General features: G+C 43.8%; 1 protein-coding gene across 1 annotated transcript in view; it reads right to left on the minus strand.

Annotated features, from left to right (window-relative positions):
• Positions 1 to 2031: 2031 nt before the first annotated feature.
• PARP1 (poly(ADP-ribose) polymerase 1) overlaps positions 2032 to 17558 on the minus strand; it is a 42554-nt gene continuing 27027 nt past the window's right edge. Inside the window, exons 10-23 of the mRNA XM_028724505.2 lie at positions 16628 to 16870; positions 16342 to 16410; positions 15832 to 15964; positions 13936 to 14131; positions 12842 to 12970; positions 12385 to 12468; positions 11435 to 11557; positions 10244 to 10372; positions 9154 to 9252; positions 7822 to 7974; positions 5515 to 5642; positions 5126 to 5187; positions 4065 to 4179; positions 2032 to 2605 (exon numbers count right to left, since the gene is read on the minus strand). Of these exons, the coding sequence (XP_028580338.2) occupies positions 2524 to 2605; positions 4065 to 4179; positions 5126 to 5187; positions 5515 to 5642; positions 7822 to 7974; positions 9154 to 9252; positions 10244 to 10372; positions 11435 to 11557; positions 12385 to 12468; positions 12842 to 12970; positions 13936 to 14131; positions 15832 to 15964; positions 16342 to 16410; positions 16628 to 16870 (1745 nt within the window). The 3' untranslated portion in view covers positions 2032 to 2523. The remainder of the gene's footprint in view (positions 2606 to 4064; positions 4180 to 5125; positions 5188 to 5514; positions 5643 to 7821; positions 7975 to 9153; positions 9253 to 10243; positions 10373 to 11434; positions 11558 to 12384; positions 12469 to 12841; positions 12971 to 13935; positions 14132 to 15831; positions 15965 to 16341; positions 16411 to 16627; positions 16871 to 17558) is intronic.

Genomic DNA, 17558 nt, shown 5'->3' on the forward strand with positions numbered 1-17558 from the left:
TCCCCCAGAGCTCACCTGTGACATGTAGATTTTCCTGTCTAGCCAATAGTGGCAAGTGGGATGCTCATGTTGGTGTAATTTGAAAATATCTGTGAAATTGCACTAGCTGCTTAGTCTGTGTCTTCAGTTACCCTTCCCCCATGTCCTATGTTCAGGGTTAGGACTCCAGTTGTGGTGGGCCTCTTGAAACAGCCCAAGGCCACAGGCCTCAGCCATGACTTATCAACCCTCCTCCAAGGCTGCATGCAGCAACCTGGTAGTGAATGGTGAAAGTGGTGGATCTCTCTCTGAACTTGGATCTCTTCAGTTTAGCCTCTAAGAGCAGGTTACAGTACTTGGTAGCATAGTTTACGATGCACCAGCATCTTTTAACTTTATGTGTATAGTGTGTTTGGGTTGTATTGTGTCTTGAGGCAATAAAACACTTTACACTGAATTGTGTGGGCAATGAGTTTTCTTCACCATCAATTCTGGAAAGGCTAACAACTGGAGAAGACTCTGAAGCTTTGATGGACAACTACTCTGCTGGTCATACTGATATAGGTGTGGTATCCAAATGCTATCGCCATTTGCCATCACATCAGAAATAGCCCACTAGAATGCATTCATGCCTTACACTGTACACAGACTTATCACTTGTTGAAAGTTGGCTTATTTGCAGATAGTGGTGGCTTTTCCAGCGTTTAATAATGAGAACCTAAAGCACAGGCAAGGATAAGATCACAGCTGTTCAATGTCCTCTGGCTCTCTGCTTCCGTTCTTGTTGTGAAGATAAATCCAATATTTGATCCATGTTGAGTAAAAAGGAAGATTATACAGGGTGATTCATAATGAAGTATACAGTTTCAATGCACTATAAAAAAAGAATGTATTATATCTTATGTTATCTGTAACAGAATTGTAGGGGACACATTTTCTGCTTGAAGGATTTTCCCTGAATTGCGATAAAAAATGCAGTTGTACAACAGTTACAGATTCCGTTCTGCTCAATTCAAGAACACACCTCCACTGCAGACGCAGCCATTTTGCCTGACTAGTCACGCGCACTATCGCCTATGTCACTTCCCTCAGTAGTGGAACACAAACTTTATGACTATATCTACTTCACAGTTCGCAGTTGTGGTCTGTGTCGTCACCTGTTAACTGTTCTACAGCATCTGGAAACTATACTTCAATATGAATCACCCTGTATAATAACCTGGGACAATAAGCCAGCAGACACAGGCACTTATCCTAATGAAAAGTTTGTTCCTATGTGCACACTTTACAAGACTGCATTGGAAGAAGGGCTGGGTAAGATGAGCAATCTGCTACTCAAGTGAGGCTATTGGTCCACAGACCAGTCACTGGCTAATATGCTGAATTTGCAGGCTTATATGTTTTGGTGTCCTCCTTAGCCCTAGGAATCAAACCTCTTGGAATCCAAAGACTGAGCTACCATTCAGGACTGATCTAGGGTAGAAAGTCTCCCATGTATGCAGTGGGTGGATATGGCAAGGCTCTGCATGACTAGAAAGCTGCTATGGCTACATGGTCAAATAGTTGCCCTGTGGAGGTTCTGGTTTCATGACAGCTTGGGCAAGGAGAGCTGTTGTCTTTCTGGCTGCCTGGTAAGTGGATGGTGGAAGGGGTATTGGGAGTAAAGTATGGAGTTGGGTAATGTCAATGTGTTACTTAGCTGTTGACACACATTGACTGGAAGCCACACAAAGCAGCCACCTTTGCTGTAGACAAGATCACCGGGGCCTCATCAGTGCCTGGACTGACCACCTGGGAATGCCATGCAATACTAACTTCAATTCTGTTAGAAGAAAGCTTGGAAGGGGGCGGGGGGAGAGAATACAACTGATCAGCTATTATTACTGTCATTGACTGGAGTTGCAGGCAGCATAATCACATTGGCTTTCGTTTCTACAGCTGCTGTTGTGCTACTGACTGCTGCTGGTTAAGGATTGAATTGTGGCTAATTTACAGAGGCATTAGCCCTGGTCAATCACAGGATTGCACGAAAAGTAACTGAAGCTTTAAATATTTAGTATGAAATTAGTTTTTATTTTTACTTCAAAATAAACACGTTTAACATTTATTCATAATCGAAACTAAGGAAGGTATTTTGTAAAAAAAACAAAACAAAAAAGATTTATAAACAGTTCTAAGCTCCTCCTCCCTGCCTCACAAAAGACAAAAATCAAAGGTGTGTTTGTGTGGCTGTTTTGTTTTTGGTCTGTCGGTTAAAAGTCACAGAATGGCCTTCATACTAGAATTGGCCAAAAAGAAGGGGCTGGGGAGGAGTGAGAAACAAACCCAAACATTTTTCATAGTACAGTACTCAGTTTCATGTGTTTTTGCACATGTATCGGGGGGGGGGGAGGGGGGGAGTCTTACTAAGCTGACTGACTAAACTTAGATTCAGCAAAGCCCTGCAACTTATTTCTTGCATCTCAGCAATGGGAGTAAACACTTTGATATTTCAAAAGGGTTTTGCGTTATTAAATCCTTTAACATGTCTTCCAAAATACTTGTTCACCAGAGGGATGTCTTATAGTTGAACTTCAGTTTTAGCAGGTACTTCAGATTAACCTGAGCAGTATCGTAGACAATATATCTGAAGGAAACAATGAGTTAAGACTTTTTCTTTAAAAAATGTTTGGTGAAGGACATCAATGCAGGGTGGATGCCGAAATGTTTGCAGCGCCAATGGGGAAAACCGTTCTTACTTACCTTTGTTACTGGTTTCTTCCATGCAGCCACATTCTGGGGCACAAACACACACACACACACACACACACACACACACACACACACCACTGTTTGGACCCTTCTAAAATTTCAGAAAGGAGCCCGATAGGTGGCTTCTGTCCCTCCCCTTCGATACAAAGTTTTTTCATGTATGTAGTTTGTCATATTGATAAGAGCACACAAAATGGCACACGCTTAAGAATACAAAATATAAAATAAAAAAACCTTTCAACTGAAAATTAAAATAATTAGAAACCACATTGGAGATTGCAACAACTCCCCAAAGTCGCAATACAGATGAGTTTTACCAGAAAAAACGTATGTGGAAACTGTAGGAGAGAAAAGGCCTAGTTGTAGGAGGGAAAAGGTCTAGTCAGCCTCCATAAAGGGGCACCATAGCTGAGGATGTTTCACTCCAGGTTGACATAAAACTGAAGGATGGGGATCAGAGAAGCATCACACCTAAATATTTTTATAGTTTGGGACTGGGGTGGGGAGAGAAGCGTTCCCTTAAATAAGCTGGGCCAGGACATTTCCACCAGTAAAGATCAAAAGAATCTGAAATGGGCCTGAATACAAACTAGCAGATATCATAGCCGCAGGAGCACTGATACTTTATGGTCCTTATTACCCAATTCCCAACTAAGATAAAGGATTCAAACCCCAGAGAGCCACGGCTCCTCAGTGTAGACAATAATAACTAGAGGAACCAACTGTTGTCGGCCTACAACAGTTTTCTTAGGATCCTAAAGGATGCTGGCTTTTTAACAAGGTAGCTTTTGAACTGTCACCAGGAGGAGCTCTATGTAGAGCCAATACTTGTCCATCAAGTGAAGGCTGAAGGAACAAGGCCCCTATCTCTTCCAGGAATAGAACGCCAATACATCAGTGTGCAATTGATCAAATGCCCCGCTCCCACACCCAGCAGCCCCTGACAAGCTTGGAGGGCAATCAAAGCACACCCACTGAGAACAGGTTTTTTAAAATCTTAAGTACTAGTGGAAGGAGAGGGTGCTCCACACTCCCGTTTTGCTTCATGACTCCTGTGGGTTTGGGTGCCATGCTTTCCAAACTGCAGAATAAAGTTACTCACATTCAGCCTCATACTGATGTTAGAAGGTCAGTATCCCTTCCTGATGGTGGCATTCAATTGTCCAGAAGCAGCCATTGGCAGGCAGGCCAGCTCTGCTCTATGGCCGTGATTATCCCCTATCAGGGATACTATAGGAATGGATTTCCTGCATTGGCAGGGGGCTAGACTCACTTTCTGGTCCCTTCCAACTCTATGATTCCACGATCCTAGAAAAATACTGTTCAAAGGATACTCGTTATACAGAAGACAGGTATTGCTAACTCCTGATGGTATTCCATTGCCTAAAGGAACTTCTACGCCATTGAGAGAGGTAGTGGCTGTGGGATCTGGTGCTGTTTTGCCCAAGCCTAAATAGGAGGGAAAGCAAACAAAATTGCAACTGACAGATGCACATATGCATTAAGCAACTCTGAACTTACCTGAATCATGACCAATTTTCACTTGTTTCTTTGGTGTCAAGAAATCTATATATAGTACTTTGCTCAGGGGAAACTGGGAAAGGCACTACCTGTTAAATCCAGACCAAGGCTGCAATCCTAATCCCAGTTGCTTGGAAGTAAGTCACATTCAACTGAATATGGCTTACTTCTGAGAAGACATGGCTAGGATTGTGCTGCAAATGTTTCTTTTATTGTGAATTTTATGCGTTTTTACTGCGGCAATCTTTATAGTTTCATTGCATTGTGATGGGATAGGAACTTTATGTACAAGTTCCCACATAGTTCCCGCTGAAATCAATGGGACAAGTCACTTGCCCTATTGATTTGAAGTCCTGATCCAATCCTTTGTTACTGCTCACAAAGATTTACAACAGGATATTATTAGATATCCAGCCAATCCAGTTCTACTAGATAGCCACTAGATCCAAGCTTTTTGTGAAATGGGTTTCTGTTTGCATATACCAGAGATGGGGGATTTTCTGCATCTCAAGGCCACATTCCCTCATAAGAACTACTTGGTAAGCTCAGTGACAGACCAAGGGATTTCAACCCAGATCTCTCATATCCAGCTTTGAGGATGTATGCAGAGCATCATGTTGGCATCAATGAATTAGAATTTCCAATCTTATAATTTGCTATTCAGCTAAAATTGTCAGTAAATATATTTTTGGGTTTTAAAAAATATTATATTGACCTAAAATAACTGCAGAAGTCACCAAACAGTTTGCAGATCTTTTCCCAACAAGTTTGAAGGAATTTGGCCAAAAGCCCAGGGCCAGCCTTGGCTACTATGGCAAATTTGCTTGCAGTCTTTGAGTCCCCATTTGTAGCAGCATTTCCAATGGGGTTTTACCTTTGACACTATGTTTTCCTTTCGGCAGCTTGGTTATGTGGGATGCATTCTTCAGCTCATACCTAGCAAACAGAGAGGAGGACGACTTAGAGCAGTACATCAAATACGTTTGAAGAAAAAGCCTTTCCTTTTCAGTTTGTAACAATGGTTCACAGATTCAGCTGATGCATGATTTTACCACTTCAGAATGCAACCCTTAAATAAGACTCACTGTGATTTAAAGCCTGCCATTTGATGAACACAGCACAAGCATTTATAGTTTGCAAATAATCAACTTGGTGAAAGGGTTCTTAAAAATCAGTCAAGTTCCAAAATTTGGATTTAAGATACTTTGAAGTTAGGAGATGCATGTACATGGTGCAAAAGTACTCTAAACACACTCGACTTACATGTTTCCAAGGGCAACTTCTCCCAGCAAGATTAAGCCAATCGGGTCAGTCTGAGAGGTGTGACAATAGTTGGCACTCTTGGACACCATATCAGCAAAGTAGATACCTTTTCCAAACATGTAGCCAGTCTAGAAGGAAAAGAACGGTGGCAGTTTAACAGCCAGAAGTCAACTCATCAGAGAAGTCTAGTGAGAAAACAGAGGAATTGAGGACAGACTGCAACTTCCTGTTTTGTGAAACCTAGTTAAAAATATGTGGATATAATACCTGAAGGACTGTCTTCACCCCCATTGTTCTGCCCGGACACCGAGGACCAGTGCCGAGGGCTTTCTGGCGGTTCCCTCACTGCGAGAAACAAAGTTGCAGAGGGCCTTCTCGGTAGTGGCTCCCGCCCTGTGGAACGCCCTCCCACCAGATGTCAAAGAAATAAACAACTATCTGATGTTTAGAAGACACCTGAATGCAGCCCTGTTTAATGTCTGATGTTTTAATGTATTTTAAATCTTTTGTTGGATGCTGCCCAGAGTGGCCGGGGAATAAATATATTATTATTATTTTATGGAATGTGAAAGCTCTGCCAGGAATGGACCTGGCTACAGCTCTGTGGACATGCAGCTCGTTCCTGGGCATCTGACAAGATTTCCCACACTGGAAGGCAGGAAATGATTTTCTTCCAGATCATCTTTGACAGCAGTTTTACCATTTTGTTTTGTTTCCTTTTGCATTCACCTGTGTGGCATCCAACCCCACTTGCCTGATTTAGTCATTTGGGTCTCTGGTCCGTGGTCTGGACTGCAAAGGTCTCTTGCAGCCCTACAATTAGGCAAACTGAGCAGAACCACTTTCCCCAACTTGGTACCCTCCAGATGCCTTGAACCACAACACCTCCTCTTCCCTGACTACTGGCTGTAGTGGTTGGGACTGAGGCAGTTGTAGTCTAAAAGAGTTGGAGGGTACCAGATTGGGGAAGGCTGGGGTGGAACTATATTGTAGGCTGCAGTGGTGATGGGTCTCAGATCACCATTCCCAAAGGGCTGGATTTATGGGGTGAAAATGAGAACCTCATTGTAAAGGCCTTCCTCTACGATGGATGCTTTAGCGGAGACTCCTGCATTGAATGAGTTGGACTAGATGACCATTGGTGTCCCTTCCAACTCTGCAATTCTATGATTCAGTTCTGTCTTTAAATTCTTCCTACTATGCTTGACAGACACTTATTAGTATTGCTTAAATGTTATTAGTATGTCTGCTTGACTCCCTTAGATACTTGCACTTTTTAAAGCAGCCTGCTATCTGGGATGTGTTTGCTGTATTTCTCACTTTTTTGTGCTTTTCTCATGGGCTGCTTTTATGCTCATTTGTCTACTCTTTGCTGCCTTGAAAAGCTAGATATAATCATTGGCTGTAAAAGCTTTAGCCACTTTGGACCTTGAAAGGCAGGGCAGAAACGGTTTTGAAATAAAATAATGCATACATCTTGCTAGAATTCTGAATGTAGGGGAAAAGGCTGACTAGTATGCCTCATTCTCTCTCCACTTTAGCAGGCGGAGACATGCTACTTACATAGACACATGCAAAAACATTCATATCCTGAGCTGTAATAGAGGAATACTTTCTTGAGCAATTATCTCAATGGAATGTTTTTGAAGGTTGTTTTGGCTAGCCTGAGCCACATTAATATGGTTTCCAATGGTACATCTCCAGACAAGTAGTAGATTAGATGTTTGGTTGTTCCCCCTACTTCTGATGTTCCGGTTACCAGGGCCATTGCTTACGCAGACTAAGCAGCACCAGCCGCCATGCAAGGAGGAGTTATCAGCAGGCTTGGGGGAAATGCCAAAGTTTGCAGAAGTTCAGAATCAAAGGGAAAATATATTCAGAACCTTTAGGACGGGGAGAGGCAATGTGGTGCCCCACATATGTTGCTGGGCTACAAATTCCATGACCATGGGCCATACTGACTGGGGCAGGTGGGTGTTGCAGTTCAGCAGCATCTAGATGACATCATACTGGCTACATGACATCATACTGGCTACCCCCAGTGCGGACTGCACGTGCTTAGTAGCTGACGGAATACTGACTGATTGTTGGGGAGAAAAAAGCCTTGAAAATAGGTGGGAGTAGAAATCTGGGAGCATCCACTGGAGGAAGGCATTGAACAGGAACTCCCCACATGGCAATATTTTGTTGCAGGTCACACTTCCTTCTTTCTGTTGTACATGGAAACCAAAAAGGGGCTCTATGGGGAGAGGGATTAAAAGTTCTGTTTCTACACGCAATACACTAGCAAACTAGCCTTGTACATACCACAGGAGCTTCAGGAGGAGCTATTCGGAGACCCTGCGACAAGATGCCAGCGTAGTTGGTTGTGCGAGAACCGTGCCAGAGCAACTGACGGTTGTGCAACTCCTGGAACGGCCTATAACGCTGAGCTTCTCCTTCCCGCTCAATCTTGAAAATCTTTGGAAGGGGTGAAGAGGTGTGGAGAAGAGGGAACGAACCATACATCAAGGTATGTGATCACTGAAAAACCATTTCACAAGCTGCCTTATACTAAAGACCATTGGTCCACCTAGCTCAGTAATGTCTCTGCTGATTGGGAGATGCTCTTTCAGACAATGACATGGAGATGCCAGGGATTGGACTTGGAACCTTGTACATGCAAGGCTGATGTTTACCACTACAGATACAGCTTTTCCTTGCTGCTGTGGGTTACAGTTCATGGCTAGTGAGCTTAACCACGAGCCTGATTTGGATGATACACTCTGCCAAGCCTTGAAAGGCAGCAGAAAGGACTAGGGAGGAGCAAAGCGGCTGCCAAGTTCCTGTCCAGATGCCCACATCCCCAGCTTATCACGTCATGCAGAACAGGCCACAAACACAGCACACACGTGGGCCTTGCCAGCACAAGTTATACACAAAATGTTAAATTCAGAATTCTCTGGGAAAATTAAATCTTCCAGGTTGCTTGAGATATGGAAATGCTTAATGCCACATTTTGTTTCAGCCGTCTAAGAATTAAGGTGGCTTTGAAGGTTCGAATTGCCATACTTTAGACTTGGGTTTGGGGGGAGGGTGGAAAAAACCACTTGACCAAAAATGAACGAGACAGTTGCATGGGCTGGGTTTTCATCTGACCTGGGACTGGGGAATCCCAGAAAGGCTATTGACCAAGAAAGAAGAATATGAAAAGAGAAGACTCAATCCCCTGGCCCATCCCATCCCCAATCCTTAATCTGCAAAAACCAAACCAAACCAAACCAAACCAAACCCACAACTTTCCTGTCTGGATTTTCTAGGCCAGCATTCTTCTCCTACAGCCACCACCCAGATGCCTATGTGAAGCCCACAAGCAAGACATGAGACCTCCTCTTGCACCCCAGCAACTGGCATTCCAGCTGGTATTTATTTCCCACCCTTCACCCAAAGGTCCCAGGGTATATACACATATAGTGAGCAACAGCCTCACTCACAGAAGAGCTTGTGTTCCTTTACTATAGGTTTTTGCATATGGAATACTATTCTGCACAAAGGCTAGTTGGGTATTTAGCACCATGCCTAAATTAACACACAAGAAAACAAGTAAAATGACCGGTTCTGAATTTAAACAATCATTTTCGATCCCCAGTCAGAACCTACCTCCATGACTTTCAAGTCATACGCGTTGTGGGTGCTTGCATGGGTATTCTTAACATACTGCTTTAGGATCTTCGCTTCTTCCGAGTCTTTATCTACTACCTTTGAAGGAAAATAAAGGGGGAAATATTGAAAACTTGAAGCGAAAAGAATGCTAAGAACACATTAGGCCATTAAAAGTATTGCACAATTTAAATGATTCCTATTGAGCCGGGGGGTTTGGCCTTATTTTGAAAGGGGACAATGACAAGAAAAAATACTGGTTCAGCATCCATGGGTTAGGATGGTTTGGTATCCTGTGGTTGATCCTGAAAGCCCAGCTGAGCGGCACCCAGGGAGTGGGAAAGACTAGACTGCAGACAGGACCACTTTTCCTAAGGCAGGAAATCCGGCTTTGATGCTCTTCCGGCTCTTATTCATAAACCTAAAGGTAAAAGGTAAAGGTACCCCTGCCCGTACGGGCCAGTCGTGTCCGACTCTAGGGTTGTGCACCCATCTCACTTAAGATGCTGGGGGCCAGCGCTGTTCGGAGACACTTCCGGGTCACGTGGCCAGCGTGACGAAGCTGCTCTGGTGAGCCGGCACCAGCGCAGCACACGGAAACGCCGTTTACCTTCCCGCTATAAAGCGGTACCTATTTATCTACTTGCACTTAGGTGTGCTTTCGAACTGCTAGGTGGGCAGGAGCTGGGACCGAAAGACGGGAGCTCACCCCGCCGCGGGGATTCGAACCGCCGACCATGCGATCGGCAAGCCCTAGGCGCTGAGGTTTTACCCACAGTGCCACCCGCGTCCCATAACCCTTCATAAACCTAACTCCTTTTAAATAGGGGTTTAGAAAGGTACAGCCAAGACACAGATGGAAGGCCTGACCCTAGGTGTGTCTTTGAAGCTTATTTACCATGGGAGTAAGTTGAACCCAGGTTGAAATTGTGCCACTTGTCTGGTATCTCCAAGCAAATAACAAAATGTGCTTTGTAGGTATAGCCATCCAAACCTAGCTGTGAACACTGGGTGGGTGTCCTCAGCTTGTGTTGAAAAATAACTCTTTTGAGATGTACAACAGCCTTGTTTCTGTTCCATGATATCTTACCTTGATATCTGTTTTGAGCTTTTCATAGTTCACATCTATTGGGTCTTTATCCCCATCCTGACCCCCACTTCTGAGTAGGCTGTAGGCGACCTCAATGTCAAGCAGATTGTCCAACATCTCCACCTTGGACTTGATAAAACAAGAAGATGCGGTTATTCTTGGCAGCAAACACATTTCATGGCCTAAGGACTTAGCCCCAATAGATTGTGTGGGGATCTACATGTCACATTGCTGCTAAGGAAGTTGGATACAAGGTCAGCAGCAACGTCCTGTTAACAGTAAAATTTTTGTCCCAGATTTAAGCCTGCCAACATAGTTCCTCCCCTTCCACTCATTTCCCCCCACAAAACAATCCATGAGGTTGATTAAGCTGAGGACTAGTGATAGGTCACCCACTAAGTTTTAAGGCAGAGCAAGGATATGAACCCAAATCTCTCTGGTTCAATTCCAACACCCTGCTCTCTCCGAGCACAATTCAAAGTGTTGGTGCTGACCTTTAAAGCCGTAAACGGCCTCGGCCCAGTATACCTGAAGGAGCGTCTCCACCCCCATCACTCAGCCTGGACACTGAGGTCCAGCTCCAAGGGCCTTCTGGTGATTCCCTCATTGCAAGAAGTGAGATTCAGGGAACCAGGCAGAGGGCCTTCTTGATAGTGGCACCTGCCCTGTGGAACACCCTCCCATCAGATGTCAAGGAAATAAACAACCATCTGACTTTCAGAAGATATCTGAAGGCAGCCCTGTTTAGGGAAGCTTTTAATGTTTGGTGTTTTACTGTGCTTTTAATATTCTGTTGGGAGCCACCCAGAGTTGCTGGGGAAATCCAGCCACATGGGCTGGGTAGAAATAATAAATTATTATTATTGTGCTATGCGGATCTCTCTTTTGCCCTCTGCTCTGGTTAAGGGGCAGTTCACTCTCACCTGATGTCTGAACTCATCACATTCAGAGAGAATCCCCCACTCCTCTTCCATTGCTCCATCCATTTTGTCTCCCCCTCTGTCCATTCATGCCCCCTAATATGCATCTATCTTCTGGGTTTTCCTCCACCCCACCTGAAATCAGCCTGAAGTGTGCAGACTGCCCTTCTGCTCTAGGAGTTGGTACACAATTTATTTTATTTCTGTGCTTTTAAGGGCCAGCTGTCAAAACTAAATGCTGCTGTTTGCGCCAGAGGTTCCCCATCAATACCTTAATGTAATCTAGATTATTCAAGAGAGGAGGCTTCTTCATCCCAAAGTCATGGGGGATCAGAGTGTAGAAGCGGTTGGAAAGATCCAATATCTGTGAATCTGTGCCACCATCAGAAACTGCCTACATAAAAAGGAAAAGCAACAAAATAAAAATAATAATAAAAATCAGCAAATATGTGTACCTGAGTTACTTCACTTACAAAAAGCTAGGCTTAGCTCAGATCACACATTTATAACTTTAGCAAGAACAAGTTTTCTAGAAAACCAACCCTTCCATAAAATCAACTCTCCCCATTTATTTTCAATTCAATTCAGTCTTGTTCACAAATCCATCACATAGTGAATCAAGTTAATAGGGTTAAACAGGCCCTAAAAGACAGTTACATTTATCTGAATCTGTCTTACATTTATTTTAAAACAGCAAGCATGAACTCTTAAAATGCTTGCTTAGGACATGAAGATTTTCCTTTGTAATATGCTGAACAAGTAAGCAGGGAGCAAAGTACAGACTTGGGCTCAATCCCAATTCCCATTTCTGGTCACGTTCTTGGGTGTGCAGTGAAGAACTCTTCCGACAGTAACATTAGGCCAAACTAGCTGACAGCGCAGCCCCACCGAATTTAACAAGAGAGTTTATAAAAGCTGTCAATCTAGCTTGACTTCCATGGAATGCCAAGCCATACACTTCAAAGGCTTCAGTACCGCCTCAGCTGAGAAATAATCACATAATCAAATCACACCCTTCTGGCACAGCCATTCTGATGAACAAGAAACAAGAGAAAGAGAATAGAGCAACCCTTTCACTATATAACAAAGACTCTTCATCTTACCTTCATGAAAAGGGAGGTTTAGGGGGAAAATAGAAGTGCAATTTTTGGGAGGGGAGAAGCGCTAAGAATTCAAGAATTCCCTCAACCATTCCAAAGGTGCCCTTTATTTCATCCTCACCTGATGCACCTCATTAAGGATGGAGTATGCACTCTGGATTTGCCTCTTGCTCAGCTTCCCCAAAGGCATCTTCTGGAGGTCAATCTGGCAATGAGATAAATGGAAGAAATCAACGTGAGACTTGTTGTTATATGAAAACGTTCAGAGATTGCTTATTGAACAGCTCAATGTCTTAAAGTAGAATGTTCCACGAAGAGAACAGATAAACTTTTTGTTTTGTTTTTTTACGAGTTATCTGTTTAAAGGTTTATTTAAGAGCTTCGCACTCTGAAGATGCCGTAAGTGCTGTATCACCTCAGTTTCATGTGGGGGACTTTCTCATTATTGAGTGCCGCCACCGCTGACTACTGAACCCCATGGGAAAACGGCTAGTGTTAAGAAAGCACTGCTGCCATTGTATCACACGGTGAACAAAAGGGAGAGCGACAAAGGGGTTAAGCCAAGGATGCCTAGTAACCTCAAATTCCACCATGGCTTTCTTCATGCTTTCCACATCAAATATCATCTTGATAAGGTCCTGGACTGCCTTAGGAAGCTTGGATTTGGTTCCTGCACTCACGGTCAGCTTCTTCACTGCTTCTTCATCCTATGGAGGGGGAGGGAAAGACCACCAATATCTGTTTACACGTGCAGAGATTCTGAAGCAAGAATGGATTCTGATTAAATACTCCAAGTTGAAGATGTTCATGCAGTTTTCTAGTGATCTTATAGCTCAGGCATTTCCATCCCTCCCCCCAAGCATTTAAAGCAAAATCTTAACACTGTGTTTTGAATCAACTGGTTCAATAGATTTTTTTTCTTGTAAAAGAAATAAGATTGATTTCCAGTTGCGTCCAATTAATTTCCCAAAATTCAGGGATTCCTTTTTAAAAAACACCATAATTTTTTTAATCTAGATTTCCAACATAGCCTACAAAAGAGAACCATAAAACAAATATAAAACATATCAAAAACATCAGAAACAAAAGCAGTTATTGTAGCAACAGTAAAAATACAAAAAGCAGTAGATATAAAATCAGTTAAAATCCTGGGCAATCTCCTCCCCCCTCCCCAATGCTTGGGAAATTCAAGTCCAGAGCTAGTACATTTGCATATTAGTAGTAGTAGTAGTAGTTCTTGTCTGTTTGTATATAGCAAAATTGTTGATATTTGCCGGTGGCATATATTTTAAAGCTATATTTCTATAGCATGGGATTAACAATAGGTAAACAACAGTGAACGTTACAAGCCCTTATGGTTGCCAAAAGACTTCTACTTCCAGCCTGGCAAGATAAACACCCCCTGACCATTACACAGCTGTCTGAGGACCTCATTGTCCTTGCAACATCTGAAGCTGTTTTTTTAAAAAATGAATTTATTTTTTAATAAATTTTGTGTGGGTACCTATTTCAACAGCTGTGGGTCTTATATCGACTCAAATGTTTAATTTTAGATGGAAGTTCACACATGCACATTTGTGTTAAAAACCTGCTGTTTGGACTTCTCATAAGTATTTCCTGCTTGCGTGATCTTTGATACAGTTGCGATTTTAAACAGGGTCACCCAAGTTACCTGCCCATAGTCTATTTCCAGAGGATAGAATTTTTTGGGATATTTAGTGAAATTCTTGGAATGCCACGAGTTGCCCGTCTTTTCCTCATACAGATTCAGGAAGTGCTCAATGGCTTCTTCTTTCGATGGCATCTGCTCTAGCTTGTTGCTTCCAATGACTGTGCCAACACGTCCCCAAGAGCGGAATACCCAGTATCTATATTCAAAGGGAAAGGGGAGAAATTGGCAGGTGGAATCAACCTAGCTGGTTTTCTCCATATATTGCTGGACCACAGCTCCCATCATCTCTTAACATCCTGGCTGGGACAGAGATATTTCCAGCATAAGAGTTTCTTCACAACTCAAACAGCACACTTTGAACTGTACACAGCTTTTGATCAAGTGTAGCAACAAAGGCAGATGCTGAACAAAGGAAGGGACAATCTAATCTTGATTGATAGGCTTTCTTGATGTCACTCAAGACAGATAAGATTGTCTACAAAGGGGTTTGAAGGTAAGGAAACTAAACAGTTATTTCTGGGCAGAAAATAAAGTCTGACATTTCCATCAAAGTCAAAAGTAACAAATTAAAAAGGGACAGTGACCATTTCCCCTTGCTGCTGGGATTTAAGGTTTAGTTGATTCAGGTTTCTGGCTCTCCATTTTGTTTTACAGTTTTTTTAACCTGTTCTTGCGAGCTGCTTTGCTCCTTCCAGCCCAACTGATGAGGGCCTGAAAGGTAGGATAAGGTAAAGGGACCCTTGACCATTAGGTCCAGTCGTGACCGACTCTGAGGTTGCGGCGCTCATCTCGCTTTATTGGCCAAGGGAGCCGGCGTACAGCTTCCGGGTCATGTGGCCAGCATGATTAAGCCGCTTCTGGCGAACCAGAGCAGCGCATGGAAATGCCGTTTACCTTCCCGCCGAAGCAGTACCTATTTATCTACTTGCACTTTGACGTGCTTTTGAACTGCTAGGTTGGCAGGAGCTGGGACCAAGCAATGAGAGCTCACCCCGTCGCGGGGATGCGAACCGCCGACCTTCTGATCAGCAAGTCCTAGGCTCTGTGGTTTAACCCACAGCGCCTCCCACATCCTGAAAGGTAGGATAGGTAAAGGTAAAGGTACCCCTGCCCGTACGGGCCAGTCTTGCCAGACTCTAGGGTTGTGCGCTCATCTCACTCTATAGGCCGGGAGCCAGCGCTGTCCGCAGACACTTCCGGGTCACGTGGCCAGCGTGACAAGCTGCATCTGGCGAGCCAGCGCAGCACACGGAACGCCGTTTACCTTCCCGCTGGTAAGCGGTCCCTATTTATCTACTTGCACCCGGAGGTGCTTTCGAACTGCTAGGTTGGCAGGCGCTGGGACCGAAGGACGGGAGCGCACCCCGCCGCGGGGATTCGAACCGCCGACCATGTGATCGGCAAGTCCTAGGCACTGAGGTTTAACCCACAGCGCCACCCGCGTCCCTGAAAGGTAGGATAGGAACACTTTAATCAATCAATTCACAACAGCAGCAATAGGGGGTACTCCTGATTTGCTGTGCCAGTTTAAAACCAACAGTAAGACAAAAACCTTTTTATTAAACTTCAAACATAAATGGCACAGACTAACTCTTGTGTTTGCATTCAAGTCCATGAGAGTCTATGCCATAAAATAACTCTGTTACATCTTCAAAGGAGACACAGACAGGACTAAGGGTGCTGCCCTATGCAAGTATCAGCAGAGAGAGCCACCTAATTCAATAGGATCTACTCCAAGGTAAGTGTGTAGAGAACTTAAGAACCCCCCTGCCGGATCAGACCAAAGGTCTATCTTTTGTTCAAGTCTCGCAAAAAAAATGATTGAAACAGAGGAGCCAAGCAGGAGAAAAATTTGCAGCACACTTTCTATTTGGGAAGGGAGGAAGAAAAGCAAACCTGATTTCTCGGTCATCTTCCAACAGCTGAAGCTTGTAATACGAATTCGTTCCTTTAGTAATATCTACCAGCCCAAGAGTGGCACTGAAGATTTTGCCACCTTTTTCAAAGACGTGGGCAGAATCTTCCAAGCCTGTAAAAAAAGGCAGTCAACCATAGTCATGGGGGAACACATTTGACCCTTATCCAAATTATTGTTTTAACTTGAACACATAGCACAGAGATGCTGAAATACATCCCCCCTCCCTTTCCCTGAAGCACACAGAGAGACATTTCAAAGGGGCTTCTCAACACGTGGAATTTATTTACTGATGGTGTTCTACAACCTGTCCCCAATCCATAAAAGGACAGAGTGGCTGCACCCTTTTAGAAGTTGTGAAGAGGGAATTTCAGCTTACTATGCAAACGGTACTTGCTGAAATTCCCTCTTCTGGACAACTATTCAAGGTGCAAAAGTGTAGGGGTCCTGTCACCTTCTGGCAACCCTAAAGTAGATGTAGAAATGGTCACCTGAATCAGGATCCACAGCAGCTCCTCCTTTAACTGTCAGCTTCATCTTCTTTTCTGATTTGCTCGTTCCTGGATCAGGAGAGGGAGAGATGCAGTGTTAAGCTGTATTTTATGGTCTTGTAAATTCCAACTCCACAATTCTGTGACTCTAAGTCTTCCCTCCACTTATCGCCTCCTTAATTTCAGGAGTGAACCCCAAAACTGGCGGCTAGGATGAGGTCTACCCTGAATGTAACAAATGCCAAGAACAATAGTAAAAAAATTGGGAGTCCCGTGGGTTTTTCACCTTGCTCTTCTTTGACCTTCCCGGTACTTTTCGTGTTCGACTGTCCGCTGGATTTTCCTCCCACGGGAACCGCTTTGTGCTCCTGCTTAACTTCAGCGCCCCAGGGAGAAAGAGCATGAAGCGAAAGCAGCTCCTGAAAACCCTTGCTGGAGGACTGCACATCCTGGAGAAATTCCTCAGAGACAACGCGCACCTGGGCCTCCTTCACTTCTTCCATTTTCTTGTTCATTTTCTCAACCTCCTCTGGAAAAGGGAAGCAGAGCATGCTGTGTCATTGTTCTTGCGATTTTCTTGCCCATGCAAGTTATTTTAATTTAATTACGAACCACTTCTCACGAAACATCCCGAAACAATTACCAACGAAGACATTGATAGCACACAACCATAAAACATATTAAAAAACAATTTCAAACCCAACGCAGATACTGACCAGCATAAGATTCTCTGCTCAAGAGGCTTGTTGAAAAAGGGTGCCCATCACTAGGCACCAAAAAGACAATAAGAGGTGCTCATCTGATATGCAGTAAGAGGGCATTTCAAAGGGTAGGTGGCACCACAATAACATCCCGATGCCTGCACTAGGGCTAGAAGTCATCTGGTTTTCAACGTGACATATCACCAGCTAAACGCTGTGATATACTGATATATCACGATGTCTGAAATAAGGATGGAGCTATATAGAGGCATTGGCTGGCTTCACAGTTTTTCCCACATTGTGATTTTTGCCAGTGCTTGTCCTTGTGATTCGCTTCCCCCTGCAAGGAGGCAGGGGAGAGCTGAGCTGGCAGAGTTAACAGGGGCCTACAGGAATCGAGAGAAGCATTGACTGGCTTCACGGTTTTCCCCACATTGTGATTTTTGCACACAATGCACCACACACATCATGATTCGCAATATATGTCCAGGTCAAAAATTATGAAACCGGTATCAC

Source organism: Podarcis muralis, chromosome 3, assembly GCF_964188315.1.
Source record: "Podarcis muralis chromosome 3, rPodMur119.hap1.1, whole genome shotgun sequence".
NCBI classification, from domain to species: domain Eukaryota; kingdom Metazoa; phylum Chordata; class Lepidosauria; order Squamata; family Lacertidae; genus Podarcis; species Podarcis muralis.